Genomic DNA, 23,132 nt, shown 5'->3' on the forward strand with positions numbered 1-23,132 from the left:
TGAAAGATTTAGGGATATTAATGGGCAGAAATATGATATTCAGAATAGTGTTTTCATTACAATAAACCATGAAGAGTTGTGTTTCCGTCAATTAACAAATCAGATACTTTGCATCGACAGAGGGAAAACCGGCTGATTTCAAGACTCGTCTCTTTCATATTGCTTCCTCTGTGAAGCACCTTTGAACATGATGTTTAAGAAGCGCTCTATAAATTAATCATCAGTCATCATATCATCATTACTGCCCTTTGTCCTCATGTGGACATCCAGCCCATACATGCATACAGGGCTTTTTGTATCCCACTGAAGAAAACAAGCATGTTTTTCAGTTGTCTTTATTTTAAAAAACACAGGGTAAGTCTCTACAAATAACACTTACACCAACACGATGGCATTAGCACAGTGTGAGGCAGACTTCTCAGGCCCAGTGAGGTTCCTGGTTCCTTCATCAGTGCAGCTGAAGGAGTGAGTGGAGAGCTGCTAACAATGAATGTCTTGATTGAGCCTCTTGATTGCTGTAGGTTGAAAAAAAAATAAAGAATTATGTATTATCCCAAACAGTTTGTTAATTGGTGTGTGTTATATGCAGCCCTGTGTAAGGTTGATGCATAAAAAAACACTTGAATACCTCATTTTTTATGCTTTTTACAGATGGCAAGATACTCCTGCACGTCGTCAGGCGATCCCAGGACGACGGGGACTCGCTCGTGGATGCTGGTGGGCTGGATGTCCAGGACGTTCATGGATCCTGTGGTGGCCATGCCTCCTGCCTGCTCCATGATGAAGGCCATGGGGTTGCACTCATACAACAGTCTCAGCTAAGAGATAAGAGGCAGAAACAGGACTGACTTGATGGGAAAATATATGTGTCGAACGAACTGTGGATTTTACTACTGCTTGTTATAAATCATCTGAAATCCGATCACTCACCTTGCCCTTAGGACTCTTGGTGTTAGCGGGGTATAAAAAGATTCCTCCGTACACCAAAGTACGGTGAACATCAGCTACCATTGAACCGACGTATCGGCTGCCATATGGAGCCGAACCATCCTAGAAACACAAAAATGAAATGTCAGTGTTTCACTTTCATTCACAGAATCACACATTTTTTTTGTATGAATAGTAATAATGGTCAGTGGCCACTGTTCCACCTAATGTCCTTTGCAACAGTGACCGTTAGCTTATTTTCTATTACCTCTGGGTATTTCTTCTTTTGTAGGTATTCTGTCACGTCTGGATAAAAATGCTGTGCATATCCCTCATTCAAGCTGTAGATCTTTCCCTTCTTCTTTATCTTCACATCTCGGTCCACCAAGATGAACTCACCGATCGCCTGCAGAGGAAGAAGGAATGTCAGGAATCGATGAGAAACGTTCAAACTGAAACAATGCTCAAAAAGAAATCCTGGTAACAGAACAGAACTTATAGCGTCATAGTGAAATTTGGGTCTTACGGGGTCGAGCATGAAGCAGTTGACTCCCTGGCCGGTGGAGAGGACCATCATGGTGGCACTGCCGTACAGAGCGTAACCAGCTGCCACGATGTTTCTTCCAGGCTGCAGAGCATCCTTCTCACATGGCTCACCGTCTGTGGTCTGTGCAGCAAAATCACAAAATGATTGAGAGACAGTGAGAGACAAAATGAATACTGACAGTAATATGTCAATATTTTATCCACAGTAGTTGGGAGAACAAAGTCCCTTGGTACAATAGAAGGAAGAACCTACCAGTTTTGGCAAAACTATTCAGATCTTGTACTTAAGTAAAAGCATCACAATGAAAAAAATATATAATTGCAAGTAAAAGTCCTGCATTGTATTTTCAAAGAATCGTTGATGAATGGTTTGATGTAATTGGGATTATGTAATCAGATTTTAAAAAATAGAATAAAATTAACCCAGATTATGTTTGAAAAAATGTATAATTAGATTATAGTGACATTGTCAAGGGAAATTAGATTTATTTTGTATACTTACTGTACTTCATAATTGCACTCAAATATACAATCTGAGTAAATATACTTAGTTACAGTCCACCACTGAATCCAGTGATTGTATTCTACAGATACTGACTTGGAGAGGGGTTTCGAAAGTAAATAAATACATAAATAAATAAATCCGGGGAACTGTCCATTTTCATCGGTAAAAGACACTGACAAACCTTTTTGTAGATGGCGAAAATAGTTCCGATGGAGACGAGGCAGTCAATGTTCGAGGAGCCGTCCAGTGGATCGAAGCACACAATGTATTTTCCCTGTCACGTGAGAACAAATTGTTTTTGTCAGTGTCACAATAATGCCAAAACGTTTTTAAATCTATAACATTAAAGGACATGTATATGTAGAAATATGGTCGTATATACTGCACAGATGTCTGTACCTGCTTGTCTGGTTCCACGACGATGGCCTTCTCATCCTCCTCTGACACCAGCACGCAGGAGGAGAACGAGGACTTCAACATGTTGATGACCAGGTCGTTGGACAGGACGTCCAGTTTCTTCACCTGGTCCCCTGTTACGTTGGTGCTTCCAGCAATGCCATATCTTCCAAGAGAGAATAATAGTGAATAAACTGATTAATCTGAGTAAATCTGTCCCTTCTGATGTAATTTTAAAACATAAGGACATCTAATAGCACCTTAATAAGCTTGTTTTTGTGCCGATATGTTTGTTATTATTTCTGTTAAACCAGTGGGAATGGTCTGATCTACACTCTCTCCTTGACCTCCGCCCTGGGAGACTGTGCACAGCATGTTCAGAGTTTACCTTTGACCAGGGGCCTGAGTTAAAACTGCTTACAGATTCCTATGTCATGTTGCAGGCAGCTCAAACCACTAAACCCAGATATGAATTCCCTTTTCAAACACATTTAAATGACTTGGAAGCTGAAAGCTGCATGCATGTTTCCTCGACTACTCCCACCATTTAAAAAAAAAAAAGAAGCACTACTCACAGGTTAGCGATCCCAGCCTTCCTGACAGCTGTCGAGATGGCTTTCACGGCTGTGCAGATGGAGTTGAGCAGGTTGGTGAGCTCACCTGTGCCGTGGGCCCTCCTGCCCTCCTCCAGGACGAACCTGGTGAGGGTCACCACGTTGGTATCGAAGGCTCCTCTGTCAGACATTTTGCCGTCAGGTGTGGGACCGGGACCTAAAGCCTCAAGTGAAGCAGGTGAGCATGGGCCCGGAGTTAAACAGTGGACTCTAGAACAGGGAGAGGGGAAGGGACAGGGGTGTGCAACGCCTCTAACCAATCAGAAGTGTCCTCTGTCACGGTGAGGGGTTGGTTTGATCACTTCGGTGAAAGTGCAAAGTTCAGAGATAGCGAGCATTTGTTTTGTTTCAAAGCAACAATGGCTCGTTGCTGATTCAATCGCAGCTCATTCTGATTTGAGATCATGTGTTTATGTGGCGCAACACAGTTGGATCTTGTTTGTTAGTGTTCATGGTGAAGAAGTGCGTCGTTATTCCAAAAGCTTTACACAGAAACAATATTTATACAACACTGCGTTAACTAAACAAGTTCATTTTGTTTAGTTTGGAGAGTTTTACTTTTGCTTATTTAAGGGAAGGTGACTTGCAGATATGACCATGAGACTTCTCCTGTTGTTTACTTACATTAATAATGTAATGAATTGGCCACTTCATACCCCCACAAAATAGGGAGTAGCATATCACCAGAGTAACTGCTAATTAGCTTTGTTGACCAGATGATTACGTCCTGAGGCGCAAATTAGCTGGGGGTTAGCAGGTTAGCATGCTAACACAACGCATAGACATCTTTGTTCAAGAAAACTGTCATTTCTTCACATTCTGCAGAAGACTTTTGAGAGTTTTAAGCAAATTAGGACGTATTGCACCTTTAAGTGTGCAGCTTATGCGTGATCTAATCAAAAAATACACTCATTTGCATACAATCCCAGAACACACGTGAAGATTGGATGAAGCCAGATCCAGAATTCATTTTTCATTTTGCCCAGGAGATGATTTCAGACATCTCTTTTTTGAAACGCTCCATAAATCAGAAAATACTGACAACAACCATAAAAAAACTGCATGTTTTTAGGAATAAAATGTTCTATAAATCAGGCCATGCTTGTTAAATGAGTTAAAACTCCTTTGTGAAAACCTTCAGGACACAGAGGCGAGTAAACCTGGTGATGAAGTAGAGATTTTGAGCTCAGAGTATAAAAGAAATCAAAGATTGTAGTAAGAAATAGACTCGTAGATATAACCATGAAACTTCCCCAGTTGATTACTTACATTATGACAATTATGTGACAAATTCAATCACCCAGAATGCTTTAAATTCTTTCCATTAAACTTGGTGCGCGTGCTTCTACTGGATACGACTAACTCAGCACTTCTCTGGAGACACTGACACATTCTGTCCCTGCGTGATCCTGAAGAAGTGTAAAGTTCAATTAATGGGACTCACTGTCCCACTGCCGACCCTGAAGGTCTTTATATAACACCTTCAGTTTTTAGTATTGCTGACAAAACAGTATTTGGAAGGTAGGAGAGTAAATTCAGAGTGAGCGTTGGTGCATGTTGTGTCTGTCGGTGAGTCTCTGCATGGACGTAATCAGTTCATGGCTGACTGTCTGTGGCACAAACAAGGGAAAAAGGTAAAAGGACTTCAGTTCAGACTTACAAGATAAGCTTACATGAAATGCTACAGAGACATGTTTCACAACGGAAAGCTAGAGCTGAACTTTGAACTAAACAAGATACCAGGCATGATAGTATCCAGCAGCATGAGGTAATGTGTGACGGTTGATCACACACCATTCACGGCCTTTTCAGGTTAATGATAAAAATGTTGTTGCAAAGGTCAGTTTTTTTTTTTGTTTTTTTTTGTTGCAGACCAGCGAGTGAGAGCTACAGAATCACACTGTGATTTTTAAAGGGAAATTTACATACAGTACACACACAAACACATCTGAAGTCGTTACATGAGAACATTTCTTTTGCCTGTAAAGAACATAAGTTACAATAAATCATTCCATTTTCTCTAGAGCAAACTGTAGTTCTGCATTGTGTCCACATGATGTCGCTGTGCAGTTTACAAACTGCTGAATAAAAAAGGAACTCAGGGCAAAAATTCAATTCTTGGGAGCAAGTTTCATTTCCTGCTGGTGACTCTGACTGTTGCTGCTCTTTGCAAACAAAATCACTCACTTTGTTCTTAACTCACAGACCCGAAACAGCTCTGGTAAGGCAGCTGTTTCCTGCAGAGATGTACGAGTGTAAAACATCATTTTGACATTTACTGTTACAATCTAATTAATAAGACAATAATCTAATTATCGTAAATATGATTTTTAATCTCGTAATGACATTTTATCTACTCATTTTGATGTCCTAATTAGACATTTACATTCAATTATTATTACTTCTATCTTGTTATTTCATTTTATTACTAAGTTATGACTTTTAATCTCATAAATTCAGCTTTTTCTCACAGTTATCAAAATTTAAGAACTTTAATCTCGGAAATGTCATATTTTTTCTTACAAGTCTGACGTTTAATACCACAATTATGAATTAATTTATCTTAATTTCATCTTTCTTTCTCACAATTATGACTTTTTTTTATCTATCAATTTTAACTTTCATCTCATACTTTCAATTTTTCATCTTGTACTTTTGACCTTTGACTTCTTAATCATGACTTGTAATCTCATAAATTGAACTAAGTTAACGAAGTTTTTCTTTTTTTCTATCTTTAACCGGTGGGAATGGGCTTGCATATGATCGAGGCAAACATCACATCGTCCTCTTGGCTGTGTGACCACTTCAACAGAGGAACACACATCATGAATATTTCACCAGAGGCTCTCTCAGCACCTGACTGACTCCCAGGAGCACCAGCTGGGCATGTTGACAGCTCTGAGCGCATGCGCAGTGGCTGTCCCACTCCTGTAGAGGGAAAACTTATCTGTCCTCAGAAATGGCGTTGAACAAGCAAAACGGCTGAAATAAAGGAGGAAAGAGAAGGAAAGATAAACCCACGTTCGCATTAACGTGCAAAAGATTATATTTAACTTGTCCCAACTTATAAAGCTGCTCTGTGACGTTATTTTAAAGCTCCACATCACCGGAACGTCACCTTCTCCTTGCACAGGTGAGTGGCAGCTCATCACATTAGCAGGCTAACCGAGGCTAACAGGTGAGTGTGCATTATGTGTGGTCGACATTTTCAAACAGGGGAAAAAAGAAAAAAAAAAAAAAACATGCAACATTCAGTTTACCGCCAGAAAACAGAGCAGGAGTTTTTACAGCAGCATCATGTTAAAAGTTTTGTCTTGCAATCTCCAGTTTGACCACAAGGCGTCAGGCTTTCAGCAGCAGTCAGCCCCTTTTAAAGAGACATTTTGCAATTATGTCATCTTTAACAGCAGAATACCTTAGTTTCCATAATCAGTGTCACAAATTGAGGAACCTTTATTCCCTATTATTCCACAAACCAGAGAAATATCTATATATATACACAATAAGTTTGTCTTTTGACCCCTTTAAACAAAGCAATGTCTACTTTACCTCTTTCTAGTATATGTTCACCAGTTCTGATGAGTGCATCCAGTCAATCATCATTTTCTTCTGCTCTTACTTTGATAATTATTACATTTCATAACACACAGGGGAAAAAAGTGAGAAAAAAATTACATAGTTTGGTGCAGCTGATGTAGGTTTTTCTGCATACTTATACCATTAATTAAGGGTAGACCAGTTAATGACTTTGTCAGTTATTGGGCCAATATTGTATAGTGTTATACTCTCTATACTAATTTAAAATGTGCTACTTTCAGCATCGTCTCACACCAACTGTCCCACCGACAATGATATCTGATTGATAGCACGTCAGGATTAATAATTTATGAACACCAAATAATCATAATCGTCATAGTAACTAGTCAGAACATTTTCTCAAATGAATGTAGTGTAAGCGAAGCATGAAGTTGCAAAAAATGGAAAATAGTCAAGAAAAGTACCTGAAATTAGTATTTCTTGAGTGAATTCTACTTAAATCACTGGTCGTTCAAAATTTTGACACATAGAAATTCATTTTTATGAACCAGGAATGATTTATTTATTTTTAGATATAAATGTTGACATAGCAGCAGTTAAACCGGAAATATAGTTGTTTAGAATTAATTGTATTTTTTAGAATGCCTGTGGCCCGTTATACTAAGATCCAACCAGGATGGTTAACTGATGGCCACTGGATGGCAAATATGATGAAAGCTGAAGTTTCATTTTCAAAGTTTAGATCAAAACCTTTACACGACTTTTCATAAATCTAGTGTAGATAGCAATATAGTTGGAGGTCTCTTGTAAATTTCCCCAAATATGACCTCACAACATCTTTGTTATTCATGGTTTAGAGACGTCTTAGAGATGGACAATATAAAAGAAGTACCCATTTGATCTAAAACAGTTAAATTACACAACTCTAACCTCTCACAGCAGAACAAAAATAGGTGGCAGTCTAACCGAAATGTCATGCTGGGGATATATTTTTAATCTAAGGCAACAACAGCAACAGCGCAGCAGGAATTTCCCCAACATTTTAAGGTTTTGACGCAGCACCCAGACTGTTTGAATGAATGTTGTGAAACTTCTGTGAATATGTCTTTGATAAAAAAAAAAAAACATGACACTTCCCTTCATGGGACAACACCCATATCTTTCACCAAATACAATGCATTATAGTCTTTCACAAGAACACAACACAAACACAGCCGGTACTTTAGTTTAATCCTAAATGACGCAGACCTGTTTGACATCTGCAGCACAGGACATACATACACACAGATGGCAGTAACCCAGGAGTTTGAAGCCTCACATACAGAAAAAAAAGTTTCCTTTAAGTTTATCTGCACATACCCATAACCCAGCTGTAGTTAATGAGGATTTCTCAGTTGCTTTGGGAAATGCACAAGATCCTCTGTTGCTAAACATATATTTAAATAATGGTGTTTATATATCAGAAGTACAATGTTTTGATGTAGGTAGAGTTGAACTGTGCATAAAGCATGAATACATTTAAATCTCATGTTTAAATTTTACTCCAGCGTGTCTGTCTTTGTCTCTCTTACACATTCATCTGTTAGTTTCAGATTCTGTTTTTTTTTTTACTGCAGAGTTGGCTGTGCTTTCCTATAATGGTAACTGTGGCTAACTCTAAAGAGAACTTGCGTAACCCGTTGGATTTATGGCTTGAGGCTTGATGTCATGTCTTCTTGTTGACTCTAGTTTCAGTCAAAGTGTGTTTAGATGCCAGTGAGGAAACGGTCTGATTTTGATGTGAAGTGAGATTTCTCTTCTACGTATACCAAATATGTGGTCGCACGAACATGCTGTACAGTCTGACAAATGTCATTTATGTAGGTGATCGATGTTTGATTAGATACAGCGATGGAAACTGGGTGTACCAGCTAGAAGTAAATCTGTGAATGTTGGTTATCATATTTACATATACTTACTATTTTATAGCTCACTTAACAGCAGTACATGTTTACTTAATGCTGTAAGACTTTAGTTCTGTGATGTACTTATTGTTCTGGTATTGAGTCATAATGCTTTTGCTACTGCAACAACTTAAAGGGTAACTCCACCAATTTTACCCATTAACTTGTTTATATTAGTCCTGGGGAATACTGCTGCATCTATTAAAAAGTAGTATGAAGCCTGTTGTAGTTCCAAAGGAAGTTGAATGCAATCTGATAACTTGCCTCCAGGGACATCATCTGGTGCCTACATTACCCACAATGCAATTCAGCTATTATAGTTTTGAAAATGTCCACTGGTGTGCCATTGCACTCCAGTAACATCACTGGACATGGACATTTCACACATCCCTAAGAATGATCACCATCTTTTGTGGCTCCAGTAAAAACGACATGTAATGAGATAAATTGCCTCCAGTTATATAATTTAGTGGCTAACTTGCATTGTGGGTAATAAAGACTCCACTTGGCTGCATTTCACTCCTATGACACTGCTGGGCTCATTATGGATAAGTGTGACACAAATGAAAATAGCAGAATCAGAGATATTTTTAGATAATTTTGTATCGCCTGCTTTTGTCTTCCTTTCCAAATCTAGTGACTACATTACCCACAATGCAACTTAGCCACTGAGTGGCATCACTGAAGCCATGTTATCAGATTACATGCAGCTTCCTCTGGAGCCACAAAAGGTAAAAGGTAAAAGAAAGTTGCATAATGTTGCTTTGATGTGCAGAAGTGGTTTATCCTTTAATTCCTCCTTATGTACCCTTATTTTATACATTGAAACACTATTCAACCTATCACTTAACTTGCAAATGTAACTGACGTTATGAAGGGAGAACACAAGCTGTCGAACAAGAGGTGATATGTGTGCCTTCTTGGCAAACAAAAACCCTCTCTTTAAAACCTCCACATGCTGACAACAGAAGTTGCTTACTAATGAGAAAGTGATATGGCATTTCAGTGCGGCGAGTCACTGTTGTGCACTGAGGCGTAGGGATTTTGCTAGCTGTACTTTTGCAGAATTAACTATAATATGTCACGGCCCGGTGTTGCATTTCCTGGATGTAAGCATTGTAAGGTAAGCTGTTATTGACTGCTGGATCTGGGCTGGGAGAGAGAGAGGATGATGCAGTAGGAGAAAACATGTACAGGAACAAATTATCAAGATATGAAGAAACTTGCTACATTTTTCTTTTGTTTACAGACTCATTCAAAGTTCAAGCTGGATTTAACGGGATCGCTTCGTCCATCTATTGATGCTTCGTGAACCACATCCATGGCACAAGGCAGTTACATCTTAAGAAATGTATCAGGTAACTATAACTATTACTTTCCTAAATGCTTAAATGCTAATTTTTGCAGCTATGTGTTTATAGGTCTTGTAATGGAACTTAACGATCGTATAGAAATTAATCAACTTGAGTGGTGAAGATTTACAGTTTAAATACAGTTACGCCTGTTATCATGTCAAGTGCTTGATAAATGAAAAAGATTTCTTATTTTTGTGTGTTCACTGGCTGAAATACTTGGGAGATGTCTGTGGTTGAGCAAACCTGCCAAGAGCATGGTCAGGCATTTAGAGGGAAAGTTGCAGAGTAATTATAGAGTAGGTTCAGTCTATGTAGAGAGACATACCATTTGGGGAGAAGTGACTACTGAAAACAGAGTGTCTACACCATTGGTAAAAACTCCTCTGTCCCTCCTCTCTTCTTGCGGGATGGGCTCAGAAAGAGATTATAGTCAAGAACATTTCGAGGTGATAGAACGAAGGCTGTAGACCTGAATAGAAACCGTTGTTGATGGACATATAATATCAAGGTAAGGAGAGAAAAAAGACACTGTAAGGGCAGAAAGTGTATGGCCTTAAGCGGTATAGAGATTGTACTTTCCACTGCATGTGGTTTATTTCTTTTATATTTTTGTAGGGTATTTGGAGGCTTGAAAAGTAATTTGATAGTCTTAAATTTGAATCTGAATTTGAATTGCCTTACACTACCTTAAACATTTTTGCCTTATACTTCCATTTACCTGTTGGCCTTTTTAGCTCTATCAACCATATTCCTAATTAAAACCTACCTCAGTATAAGACAACGTGTACTATATACTTTTATACTTACCTATAATGTCTGAAAAAGAGAGAAATGTTTTTTTTTATCTATGTTGGTTAAAATGTATATAAGGTATTTAAAAGTACTAGATTTAAGTGTCTGATGCCTGTAAACACCCTATTTTGTTATGAAAAGTTAAGAATTTGAATTCTCAATACCCCTAGTTTACTGTTGTAAATTTAATGTCTCGTTTTAAACTCAGAGTTTAGGATTTTCTTTTTAGTCGCATGCAATTGGGACAATATTCCCACTTAGTACGTGATTAGTTTTCCCACTTACCAGCCAATTGGTTTGACTCTTTTTTTTAAGTCTGCAAAAGTAACAATCTGTGGTTATTCCACTGTTGGTCTAATAGGTCAAAGCACTGAAGACTGCCTTCCTAACTACCTGGGAATTAACTGCAATTATCCGTCGGACTTGGATTACCTCAAGTGCGTTGACAATTTCCACCACGGCACCACCATTAAGCGGCTAAGCCTCAAGAGGAGGCCCAGAGTGGCCAACAACAATGTGGAAAAACCACAGAGTGACATCACATCCAGCCAGTGGCATTCTGCTGAATCCCTGTCGTCATCTAGCAGTGATGATACAAGAATGCTGGGCATGTCCTCTACTACCAGAGGTCGACCTCCTCTTCCTCCACCACATGGTTCCTCATTGGATAGCAAACCCTCAAGGAATGAAGGACCAGCAATGTCTCACATACTTGGTGAGTCAAAGCCGAAGCCTGCTGCAAGATCTCTTGCTTTACAAAGACAAACCCCCCTGGTGGAGAAGACCATTATGGAGACCCTCAAGCACTTGGATCAGGAGGTGACCAACCAGCTTCCACCTCAACCCAGTCCCCGTCGACGACTGGCCAGCTTCGGAGGGGTAAGCTCCCCTGGGTCACTATCCCCCTTCACTGGTGTTGGTGCGTATAATCAGAACAACAATGGGAACAAGCCTACTGGGCCAGGAGGTGATACGTTGGGCTCGTCCCTGGGCAGCAGAGGCAGCACTGGATGCCTAAGGCTAAGCCCACAGAGCTCTGGTAGAACCACCCCAGTTAGTCCTGGCTCCATGCATCTGCAGCATGTCCGTGACCAGATGGTAGTAGCTCTGCAGAGGCTGAAGGAGCTGGAGGAGCAGGTGAAAATCATCCCTATCCTCCAGGTAAAAATCTCAGTCCTTCAGGAGGAAAAAAGGCAACTGGTCTCTCAGCTCAAGAACCACAGTGACAGTGAGGACATAGATGATGTGATCTGGAAGAGCGCACATAGTGTGGACATTTCTGACATTGGAAACAAAGAGAATAACAAGGAAGGACTTGAGGATATAATGGAAAGTGACTACACTGACCACAGGGAGTTCAGGCGACTGACTGAAGAGATGCAGGCATTGGAAAGAACCATCAAGGGCGGACATTTGCAAGCATGGCATGAAAAAGGTCACAGCCCTCTTCGTGTCAAGGCAATCAAGTCAGTTGCAGTTGGAACTGATAAAGATATAGATATCACCTTGTCTAAACCCACAAAAGAAAACAAATGTGTGTACACTGACCAAGTAAAAATGAGGTCTGTTGCAACAGAAGTGTCTGAAATTAATCTTGGCATTTATACAGAACGGGAAGCAGAGCTTGATGCACAACAACAAATAATTGGTGCCTTGAAAGAGAGAATATGTCTCCTAGAAGCAGAGTTGAAGGAATCAGCGCTCCAAACAGAGATGAGCCGTCTGAAACTTGAGCTCCAGGCTGCAGGAGCTAGGAACCGAGCTGATAAAGCCACCTTTGCAAGGCCATCCACTGTGAGCGCAGGCACCGAGGCAAGACCTCATACCACAGACCAAGGAGTGGGCAATCACAAAGAGCTACACGATGCCAGCACAGGGGAGGCAACAGAGGTGAAGACAGTGGGTATATCTTGTTGCAGGCTGGAGCTGAAGGATGTTTGCACAGGACCAGATGTGCCCATGAGCTACTGGGAGGTCAGGGAGCGAGTGGAGACCATGGAAAAAGGTGTGGGGAGCCACATTTTTACAAACACACAAGGTGTTGGGAGGGAGATAAAGTTCTGTGATGCAGAAACCAACACAGAGGTACCAGTGGAAAATATAGTGCCTAAGAAAAGAAAGACTAAGTATAATTCTGTGGCTTGTGGGGACTGTTCTGTTGATGTCATTATCTATGAGGCAAAGGATTTGGTTTCTCAAGGTATTGCCACAGATCAAGTCAGAGGAGTTGATCTAGGAATCATGGCATCACCACAGACGGCCTCTCAGCGTACCAACACTGTATCCAGTTCAGTTTCTCGCTTTACCAACACCAGACATGCCTTCAACACAGACTCCAGCACTAATACTGTCCTCAGTACCAAAGACAAGCACACCAACACCACTCAGACTGTCACAAGGACAGTGTCAGTGGGTAACCGGGTCAAAGATATGAAGTGTGCCCCAGAGACCACCTCAATTGGTGTAGGAACTGGAGGTTTGAATCTAGGAAGTGCCTTAAAACAAACAACAGTGACAGCACCGAAGGTAACCAGAGACACAGGTGTTGGATTCACGAACATTAACGAGAACTTCCTAGTTGGACTGAAAACGCGAAATATGGCCTCTGGACCATCCCATCTGCCTGATCCAATCAAGACAAGGAGCATTGGTGTGGGGGAAGGGAGGATACGGGATTTGTCAGTTTCATCCAGTAAACCCGTCCCGATGTTCCAGCAATCTTCACAGTCCCAGTGGGACCCAGAGCTGAACCATTACATAGAGAAGATGCATAGGCTCCTTGGGGAGCATGGGGACCTGCTCACAGAGGACTATACTCACCCGAGGGAAGGGTTTGTCCAGCAGCACAGTAACCAAGGAAGTGCCATCTCGAAGCCGTCCTGCAGTAACAAAGCTGCAGCACAAGGAATCCATCTTTCAGATTGTCAGCCACCAGGTACAGTAAAACTACGGGGATTTATTTAGTGTTAAAAAGTACCCAGTGGAATTTTATTGGAATCGAGCCATTTTACACCACTATGTGAACACTTTATTGGGATTGGCCACAGGGTTTCAGTTATCTCCTGATAAATTGACACTAAGGAGCTACAGAATGGTTTCAGTGAAACTGTCTGTTCCCAACTCTAAATTTATGTGCTATAACTTGAATCTACTGTGAATATCTTATCTACAGTATAGAGTGTAGTCCTCCTCTGAGCATTGCAGGATGATGCCTGCAACACACAATTTGCAGGAAATAGACTACACTGCCGCTCTCAAAACAAGCTATCATCTCACATCCAATTTGGGACAATGATATGGCAGCCTGGTTTTTCCCTTTGTTTGCTGTCTAAGTGCTACATTCATTGGCACCTTACCAACACCATCATCCATGTTTACAGACAAAGAGAGAGACCCACTAATCAAAGCGTGTCTCTAGTGGTCAGAAACTCCCTGTTAAAGTTGAACTTTTATCATAATATAATATATTGTATGTCATTTCAGTAACATCATTCCGATGCTCTTCAGTATTATCACTAATATCCTCTTTTTTTGTCACAGTCAACAGAGAGTTTCAGTCACCGTCTCAATTTTCAGTTGAAGCATTTAAGTGTGACAAGGCAAACCCAGGAATCTGTCAACAGGGCGGCACCGAATCGGAGGTTAAAAGAATGATACAGATGTTAGAACAACAGACATCCTCAGCTCTGCAAGGTAAACGTGCATGCTTGTATGTCGATGTCTTTTTAAGTTCATCTTTGTGAAAAGTATTGTAAACGTCTGGTTGGGTAAGAATGTGTGAAAGTAGCTTACTTTAAAAATATTTTTACTTCCAGACCACTCCCAAGGCCCAGTTTAAGTTTGTGTTTGGTTCAGAGGAAGTGGCTGCCTTTGGCTTGGCGAGTTTTGCATTCTGAGGGATACACTTGCGATGCTTGGAATGATATCTGGTTTGGGAAGGCGCCTCGTACCACATACCAGTTTGTGGCTGAGGGGTCTAAAATTGAATGGCTTCGTAGGAGGAGCTCTCGTCAGAGAAAGCTTTCACTTTTAAAATGATTCCCTCACATTAGTCAGAATATTTAAAGCACCACAGGGACAGATGGGGTGTCAAATTATAGGAATGAATAAGTGGACGAACTTGACAAATGAGGATGCTTTTGTATCGGCTATGTCATTAAATTGTTTGATCAGAATGGTAGCGATGTGAGTCAATAAATATCCTCACTAGTCCCGGCCAAATTGATCTAGTCGGCTTGTATCTGTTTCCTTGCATGTGTTGTGTTAAGTAAAATACACCTATCGCTGACACAGTAATAAAGGAATTAAGTCAGATGTGTGATTCAGAAGCGTGTGCTGCATTGTTATTTCTAGACAGTTCAGCTCATGCCGGTGTGCTGCGATCTGTCATGAAGAAACAGAACGGTGACCAAGGCTGCAGCAGCACCAGGAAGAGCATGAAGTTCATGAGGGTGACCGCAGGGTAATCATCTAACATCTAAACTAATACAGTACAGCAAGACTAGAACATTTTCCCCTGTGATGATGGAAAGTCGGGTGAAGTATCATAGTCTCTAAACCGTTTCTGGAGCATCACAGCAAAACAGTGTCGCAGGATTCTTTTAAGCAACGGAAGTAGATGGGAGCTTGTTTCAAAGCTTAAAGAAACAATAAAAGAAAAACATATGTACATCCTTTTTGTAAGCTGAAATCTTCACTGTAGCTGTTGAGCTTAAAAAATTTGGGCCAGCAGTCTGAAGTCTGAAGTGGGTGCACAAGCTTGACTGCACGTACAATATTGTCTTTTCAAATTAATTTGTGACCTCAAGGCTTCCGGAGACTTGGATTACACTGGATGAGTTACATGGAACCATTTTACATTATCTTCAGGTTCTTGTTTTTAAGTCCCTGAGGAGAATGTTGCATCTATTTTGCTGTGAAGCTCCAGAAATATTTTGAGGACTATGAAACTTTACATTGTGAGAAGATAATTTACATACATTTGGGTGAATTTATCCTTTAATGAAAATTACCAGTGTTTTAAATAATCCGGTTTGACGTTAGATTGGACCCGATGTCAACTTACGAGCTCCCTGCCAGTGAGAAGGCTAAGACTGAGGAAGTGGAAAGGAGAGGAAACAAAAAAGCTTCTCAAGATGGAACGCAAGCAAAAAAGGGCAAATGTGGCTCCAACAAGGGATCGAAAGGGTCTGCAAAATCACAACAGAGGTATGATATAGACTAGATGGTTTTAAAGCCCAAAAATCTCAGCTGAGATGTGTGACAGTGTGACTTAAACTTCTGAACTCTAAAACTTGCACCATGTGACTTGTAGAATTTTCTTCCTTTCAGGTGTAAGTTAAATGAAAAGGTGTTTTCTGCTTGTGAAGCCTTAAAGATGCATCTGAGTGATGACACAGCTTTATCCAGCAAGGAAATGGTATGTTCACTATATTCTTCAGCATTTGAGCAATTGAAGGTCAATTTGTATGTGTGTGTGTGTCTGCGTGTGTGTGTGTGTGTGTGTGTGCGTGCACATTTAATAGTATGTCGGTGCTATGGGTGTGGACAGATGCGGGGCCAGGAAGTGTTCAAGTATGTGATTTAAAAAAGAAATGTCTTTGGCATTTGATACAAAGAGCGCAGCATTGTGTTGTCTCTATAATTTTCTGTCATTGTATTTTTTGTAAAAACAAGGACTTTTGTGAGTGAAAGAGGCTCCAAGACAGACGGGGAGTTCAGAACTCGTGTATTGAAAAGGGAAATTCATGACAGATTTTATAATGAAACTTTAAGAAAAACCAAACAAAACTGTAAACAAACTTTTGCGGCGCACATTAGTCCAAAGCCTTTTTCTTTCTTTGTGATGTTTTGGAGATTTTAATAGTCAGTCACTGTTTTGTTACGCTCTTTGTCTGTTCTTTCATTCACACCCCTATAATAAGTAGTTGCTCCAATCTATTTGGAAGATGTGGTTGAAATTTCTCTACCCACTGAATAATTGCATTTGCGATCCATTTATGAGGATGCTTTAAAAAAAAAACATTGATGATTATATATATATATATATATATATATATATACACACACATAACTGTTTTTTTTGTCCCCTGCAGCATGACTGTCTTCAAACGCTTGAGCAAGAATGGTTTTCTGTGTCCAGCCACAAGTCAGCAGCCGCCGACATCGTGGAGGAACATCTAGCTACATATCGGGTCATTTCACCCTCCGTGTTGCAGCATATCGTTAATATGGCTGACGGCAATGGAAACACAGCTCTGCACTACAGCGTGTCTCACTCCAACTTTGGCATCGTCAAGAAATTGCTTGATGCAGGTACGGTGATACTCGTAGTGCATCTAGAGGTCATCATGTATTTTTGCTTTTTTTTTTTTGTCCTTTCTGTCCTTCAAGGCTTTGAGAAAATATTTATTTTGACTGCTGAACAACCAGAAAAAAGAAATGTTTTTTTATGCTCTCAGCTGTTCCGTCAAAAACAATAATTACACCACATTTAAAAAGTGAACGTATATCTTCTGGCTTGTGAGAGTAGTTGTTTAAAAGCTTTATTGATCTGTAAACATTTTGCACTGCCTATATTTTCAATAACCAAAAGTGCAGAAGGTTTAATTCATCCAAACACAGATGGAAATCCATTCATAATACACTTTCAACCTTTTCTCCAGCAATGGCCCCAAAATTTAGAAATACGACCATACAGGCGCTTTAATCAATATATATTGAACAGAAAAACAGAATAAGAGTCCTAATGGAGGAGATAAAGGACCTTTTATAGCTTTGCTGCAGCTTTCAGAAGAGATTGGATCCACCTCTCTCTGTTCAGACACTAGGAAGAATAGAAGCACATTACCAGAAGAAAAAAGTAAACAGTTGTCACAGGATTTACCTGTGTTTCCAATGTTCCCGAATGAAAAAGAGTGACTAAAGCTTTTTATTATGTGGCTCAAAATGAAGACTTTCGTCAAAAAATCACCTGGCCCTGAAAGGCAAGTTTAACCACATTCAAACTAGTCTAATGCAATTTAAAAAAGGAACCTATTTCGAAGAGTGACTTAATGTAGTTCGATGTGTCACAGGATGTGCAGAGTGGAGTCATACTAGAATAAAAACAACACTCTTACAAAATGTACAGGCTTTTAAGAACAACCTGTGGACGTTTTATTTGACGTAGAAAAGTCCTGTCATGTTTCTTATAATATCAACAGAAACATCAACACCGCTGACAGTGGAAATAAATAACATCGTCTTTACTGTGTATTGTTCTGTTGGGGAACTTTTTGTCCTGGCATTCAAAAGATTTTGTCCTCTGACATCTAACCACGTAATCACATAGTTGCTGACCTTGAAAAATTTTTTTTTTTTTTGAAAGCAGAGGGATTTGATGCTCAAGGACCATGTGTCTGCATTCTGGTAACATTTAAGAATTAACCAAAAAAGCTAAATGCACATTTTCTTATGTCAGATACTTTTAATTTTACTCATAATTCTCAGAAAACCACACAGAATAATTCTTGTTACAATTTATTCAATCATTCCTTTTTTGCCCCTGCACTTTAGAGAGTCTGTGCCTGTGGATGGCCTGTGTTTGTCAGCCACTCGATGGGGATTGACACGGTGTGACCCCCGTGATTGGCAGAAAAATCATCATGGCAGATTTTACAGCTACTTTCCTCTCAGACTTTCCATAAGAAACAGGAGTTCTTCTCTCCAGGGCGTCTGAAGTTTGTGTAAATAATTCTTTCTCCTCTCCAGTTCTCTGTCCGTCTCTCACTCACTGGGGAGGATGAAGTGTAACACATTCCATAGACTACATGCTGGACAGTGTTAGAAATGATCATTAAAAGTTTTGTGAAGTATTGTAAAGTAATTTTGACCCCGAGAAGAAACTGGGAGAGGGCAATTAAAAATGGGAGGGGAGCAAGTATGTCTGAACATCGCTGCAGTGCAAGTACACTCCATCGTGAGATCTGGGGAGTTTGCCCAGCAGAACATCGCATTGCAAAGAGATGTTATTCACTTCCCTGTCAGTTGTTTTACTTTTATATTGGCTGGCTGGAGAACTTGGTACAGTCAGGAGAGAGGGGAAGACTTTGCAGATATCACCAATAAATAAATGAAGACATGAAACTCTTTCTTCTCTTCTGTTTGTATCTACACGGGCCCGTCTGACCGCCACTTCAGAGGTGTGTAACGTTAATCAACAGAACAAGGCGGGTTACACGCCCATCATGCTGGCTGCGCTCGCAGCTGTGGAGCGTCCAGAGGACATGAAGGTCGTGGAGAAGCTCTTCACAAAAGGAGACGTCAATGCGAAGGCCAGCCAGGTCAGTGTGTACTCAGGTAGAGGGAGTGGATGCGACGTCCTGCTGTTTCTCTCAACTGTGTCTGAACACTGCAGCTTGCTGCTGATTCTTAAATTCCCTTCCTTCCTTGAATGTCAGAAAATGTTTTGTTTTTCTGTGCGCAAATGAGATTAAACCGGAGAATGGGAAAGTGACACACGGATAACAGGCTTTTATGGGAGCCAGCTAACCAGCAGTAATAGATAAGCCCCGCGCAAATTGAGTTTTTTTGCCCATTTGTGCATCACTGTCGAATTAATATTATTTTTTCACCTGCAGGTGTTATTTTTAAAGCAGTTTTCACAACCGCTCAATTCCAAATGTGGATATTATTGTATATAAATTATTACATGCAGGGGCTGAATTTGGGTCCCTACACATTAAGCTAGAATTCCAGAAAAATAAATCATCAGTTCTAATGGAACTACGTGAAATGAAACATCCAGTGTGCTGCATGTATTTTTGGCAACACTTCATTTTATTGGTCAGTGATTTTCTAATAATTTCCTCACATGTTTTCCAGGAAGGAACGATGTAATTTGCTACTAATTATGAGAAGAAGATTTAAGGGGGATTTTCCTTTTAACAACCTCCTCCGTTTAAACCAGAGTTAATACTCATTCATTATTCATTTCTCATTGGAAAGTTTATTGCAGAAAGGGGGATAAGAAGGAGTCCCGAAGAGCTCTTTCCAACCTTGACAGGACTCTCTCAGATTTGTTGAACTGTTTGCCTGCCTGTAGAGAAAAGTAATATTTTTTGCATGTTTGGTTGAACTCTGCAGGAGATTATGCAGGCAGCTAATTGGAGTTGTCTGCATGAATATAAACAGTCTAAAGTAAATTAGATAGTGTTTGTATTTTTGTTATGATTCGCACAAAATAATCAAGTTCTGTCCAGGACATTTATTAGACTATTATGATGAAATTTGGAACCACAAACCAAAGCAATACTGTGTTTTTCACTAGGTAAATGTTCTGTATGTGCAACTTCAAAAAGTGTGATTCTACAGACACGCCATGATTGAGTATCTGAAATGATTTCAACGTGTATATTCACACCCTTATTCCCTGTGTTTGACCCTCATCATTTGCCGTCCAGGCTGGTCAGACGGCCCTGATGCTGGCTGTGAGCCACGGCAGGATGGACATGGTGCAGGCGCTGCTGAAACAGGGAGCTGAGGTCAATCTCCAGGACGATGAGGGCTCCACGGCGCTGATGTGCGCGAGCGAGCACGGCCATGCCGAGATCGTGAGACTACTGCTGGCACAGCCAGACTGCGATGCCACCCTGAGTGACAGTGTATGTGAGTCATTGCCTCTGTGAGCCTGGTGGCTTTGAGCTCAGCGGCTGAAGCAACTTTGTCTCACATAGTGTGTTACACAAGCAGAGGATAATCATAACTTCCAGTACTTATGTCAGAGAGACAAAGTGGTAGAGGTTGTATGTAATAGTGTGTTCACTTGCTCGTTGGATGATCCTGTTTCCTCAGTTAGGAAGTTGTTCTTCCAACTGTTAATGAGCTTCCCAAGTCATGATCTGGAATCAACATGGACACAACAAAAAAGACCTGATTCTGTACTAGTGCATTCCCCACAACAAGTAAAATATTGCTTTACCTGACTTGTTATTAGGTTATATACTAATAAATGACTTTTTTAACTAATCCAAGTCACTCTACGTGAATGACAACTCACAGTTACAACCTCATAACGTATTGAAAATGTCTTAAAAGTTGTCTGGCCATCGACCAAACATTTACCTTCATTCACAATGGTTCTGCGTAAATGAAGCGGTGAATCAAACATTTTGCTGAGTTGTTTTTAATTTTCTAAATTACAGGGGGGCGTTCATGTGAACTAATTTCTCCAATTATTCACACATAAATTTGTGAGAATTAAAGGGGTCCAACGTAACGATTTGCATATGTTACATGTTTTAATCACTTCTTTATTGATCGTATGTGAGCAGAGTATAACGTTGGTCATAGAATGACTTCCCTCGTGCTGATATTCAACTTTTGTTTTTCCAAGAAATATCCAGCCTGATAGCAGACCAAATTTTTCTAAAGCCAGTACAATGTGCAATCAGAACTTCAGAATGAGCTGTTTGAATATGCCAAGTATGTCTTTTCTGTCTGTAAACGTTCAATAATAGCAGAACCCGTCATAATGTGCATGAGTTTGTGCGTTTACAGGATGAAAGCACGGCGCTGTCCATTGCACTGGAGGCGGGACACAACGACATCGCAGTTCTCCTCTACGCTCATGCCAACTTCTCCAAAGGACAGAGCGGGGTGAGCTGGTCGCACATCTCACGCTCACACTTAACAACTAAGTATACATGTGGGTAACTTTGTTTGTTGTGTCTGTGTGTTTATGTGTCTTAACAGGCAGCTGCTCGTCACAGCGGCAAGTCTCTTCCCTCCAGCGGTAAAAATCTCTTTGAATGAGGTGACGCTGAACGGATCGGGGAGACTTTTAACAGCGTTAGTTTTTAAACCTGCAGTTGGAAAAACGATTTGCAGAGCCACTTGTTATTCTCCAGTGACAATGATGCATCTTTCGTAGTGCATTTGCATAATATTACATAGTGTGTATTATAATGTAACTCAGCAGGTAATACATGCATGGTAGAGTATATTACTATTCTTTGTTCATAAAAGATAATAGGCAATGTTGTATCCTGCAGATGTCTAATATATAGTATCACTTAAGTTGTTTTAATTCACTTTTTTTGGAAATTAGATTTATAGTTGAAATATTTTATAAGTGCAGAGGAGAATGAGACGATGTGTAAAACAAAGTATACAGTAAAGTAGCATCAAAGTTAGAAATGTATGAGCAAATATGAATAAATAAAAACTATATTATTACAAAAGCTAAAGGACTTATTTTGTTCATTATGCTGAAAGAAAACGTAAAATCTTAAAAACTAGGTGAAATTTATAGATACGTAATTTTGAATATGTGAAAAAAAAAGGATTTATTTGATTTCATGAGTTGATGCTTTTACAGTCACAAAAAAACAACAGATTTAAGGTGTTAGTAAACAGATTTATTTTTACCTTGGGTCAGAGCCAGTCCTCATGCTGGTTAAGCTGATCGTCTGCTAGCTGTGCTTCATATGCAACAGACGCATAAAAGCAAAATGAGCTGTGTCAAACTGTCAAACTGTCAGCAGGAAAGCAGATAAGCGTAGTTTCCGCGCACCATAAAACACCTCCTTTATTTGACGTTTTCTGTTCTGTAAACTAGAAACATCCATAAAAGTTTATCAGTGACCTTAAAATCTGTCCATACAGTAGTTTCTAGACGAACCCCACATTTATTATCCGTTTTATGAAGGGACATAAATCAAATTTGGGATAAACAAGCTACCTCTACGCTTTCTGCACAATGTCTCTCTCTGCTGTTGGACACTGATCAAATTAAGCAAAAAAAAAAAAAAATGTGCTCAGAAACGCTGATTAAAGCCTGTGAGGAGCCAGTAGTGGCTGGAGGCGTCACGTTTTTAGGTCGTACGTCTCATTCTCATGATATCTCTGGAAATCCTCAAGAGAATTTCAATACGAATTTGGCACAAATATCCACTTGGACTCGAGCCCCTCTTTTCACTTCTTAGTCCCTCCAACATGAGACGCAGGCATTGGAGGCAAAGAACAGAAACAAGGAAGAGGCTTTAAATAAAATGAGACGCTGGCGCTTGGGATAAGGAATTTAAAGCAGCCTTCAGTTAAATGTTTCTGTGTCACAGCTGCATCATCTGTCCTTTGTTTAGTCAACAGCCTGCTGCTGCATTTTGTCATCTCTGTCAGATGAGCTAAACAACTTACGTATTTAGTTTTAATGCGGTTCATAACGTGTCATAATTAGACAGGAATAACACGAAGGTGAAATGACATTTAAGAGTGCAGGCGGTAGAGCACCATACGAGGCGCTACGCAGTTCGATCACACCTCTTCCATGTCACAGTTGCTAAAAAAAAGACTTTGCTAAATGATCGTATTGTACGATTACCTTTTTTTTCAACTCTTCGTAGTCTCCGTTACATATAATGATGACTGTGCGCGGATATGGATGTAAACTTTACAAGGTTGCAGAGACATACAGTACATCTGTGAGGTGATAATTCTAGTTCTAGTTTTTCAGCAGGTTTAAGTTGGAGTCCTGGAT

At 40.1% G+C, this 23,132-nt stretch overlaps 2 protein-coding genes across 4 annotated transcripts; one reads left to right on the plus strand and one right to left on the minus strand.

Annotated features, from left to right (window-relative positions):
• Positions 1–319: 319 nt before the first annotated feature.
• On the minus strand, positions 320–3,191 carry fbp1b (fructose-1,6-bisphosphatase 1b). Its single transcript, XM_037116186.1, has 8 exons — positions 2,950–3,191; positions 2,378–2,540; positions 2,160–2,252; positions 1,454–1,594; positions 1,196–1,333; positions 931–1,050; positions 629–818; positions 320–515 (listed from the first exon to the last, which is right to left on the minus strand). The coding sequence occupies exons 1-7, from the start codon at positions 3,117–3,119 to the stop codon at positions 630–632; spliced, it is 1,014 nt and encodes a 337-aa protein (XP_036972081.1). The 5' UTR covers positions 3,120–3,191; the 3' UTR covers positions 320–515; position 629.
• A 2,716-nt stretch (positions 3,192–5,907) lies between these two features.
• Positions 5,908–21,837, plus strand: LOC119030420 (KN motif and ankyrin repeat domain-containing protein 1-like). 3 transcript variants are annotated; one of them, XR_005078266.1, is made up of 12 exons: positions 5,908–6,121; positions 9,718–9,826; positions 10,977–13,550; positions 14,156–14,308; positions 14,969–15,077; positions 15,659–15,823; positions 15,947–16,034; positions 16,711–16,930; positions 18,797–18,939; positions 20,059–20,263; positions 21,155–21,253; positions 21,350–21,387. XR_005078266.1 is itself a non-coding variant. In XM_037117985.1 (12 exons), the coding sequence occupies exons 2-12, from the start codon at positions 9,790–9,792 to the stop codon at positions 21,407–21,409; spliced, it is 3,849 nt and encodes a 1,282-aa protein (XP_036973880.1). In that variant the 5' UTR covers positions 5,909–6,166; positions 9,718–9,789; the 3' UTR covers positions 21,410–21,837. The 3 variants fall into 3 exon arrangements, 2 of the variants coding, with proteins under 2 accessions (XP_036973880.1, XP_036973879.1); XM_037117985.1 differs by having other exon boundaries at positions 5,909–6,166; positions 20,059–20,259; positions 21,350–21,837; XM_037117984.1 differs by having other exon boundaries at positions 5,910–6,121; positions 20,059–20,259; positions 21,350–21,837.
• Positions 21,838–23,132: the final 1,295 nt, after the last annotated feature.

Source organism: Acanthopagrus latus, chromosome 12, assembly GCF_904848185.1.
Source record: "Acanthopagrus latus isolate v.2019 chromosome 12, fAcaLat1.1, whole genome shotgun sequence".
In the NCBI taxonomy this organism is placed as follows: Eukaryota; Metazoa; Chordata; class Actinopteri; order Spariformes; family Sparidae; genus Acanthopagrus; species Acanthopagrus latus.

Bases quoted from the DNA above. Each gene is read 5' to 3' on its own strand.
- fbp1b (XM_037116186.1), bottom strand. From the start codon at position 3,119: ATGTCTGACAGAGGAGCCTTCGATACCAACGTGGTGACCCTCACCAGG. The intron at 1,595-2,159 runs GTTTGTCAGTGT...TTTGCTGCACAG, and splicing joins TTTTCGCCATCTACAAAAAG to ACCACAGACGGTGAGCCATG. The intron at 1,334-1,453 runs GTAAGACCCAAA...CTTCCTCTGCAG, and splicing joins ACTGCTTCATGCTCGACCCC to GCGATCGGTGAGTTCATCTT.
- LOC119030420 (XM_037117985.1), top strand. From the start codon at position 9,790: ATGGCACAAGGCAGTTACATCTTAAGAAATGTATCAG. The intron at 15,078-15,658 runs GTAATCATCTAA...GTTTGACGTTAG, and splicing joins TTCATGAGGGTGACCGCAGG to ATTGGACCCGATGTCAACTT. The intron at 21,254-21,349 runs GTGAGCTGGTCG...GTGTCTTAACAG, and splicing joins TCTCCAAAGGACAGAGCGGG to GCAGCTGCTCGTCACAGCGG.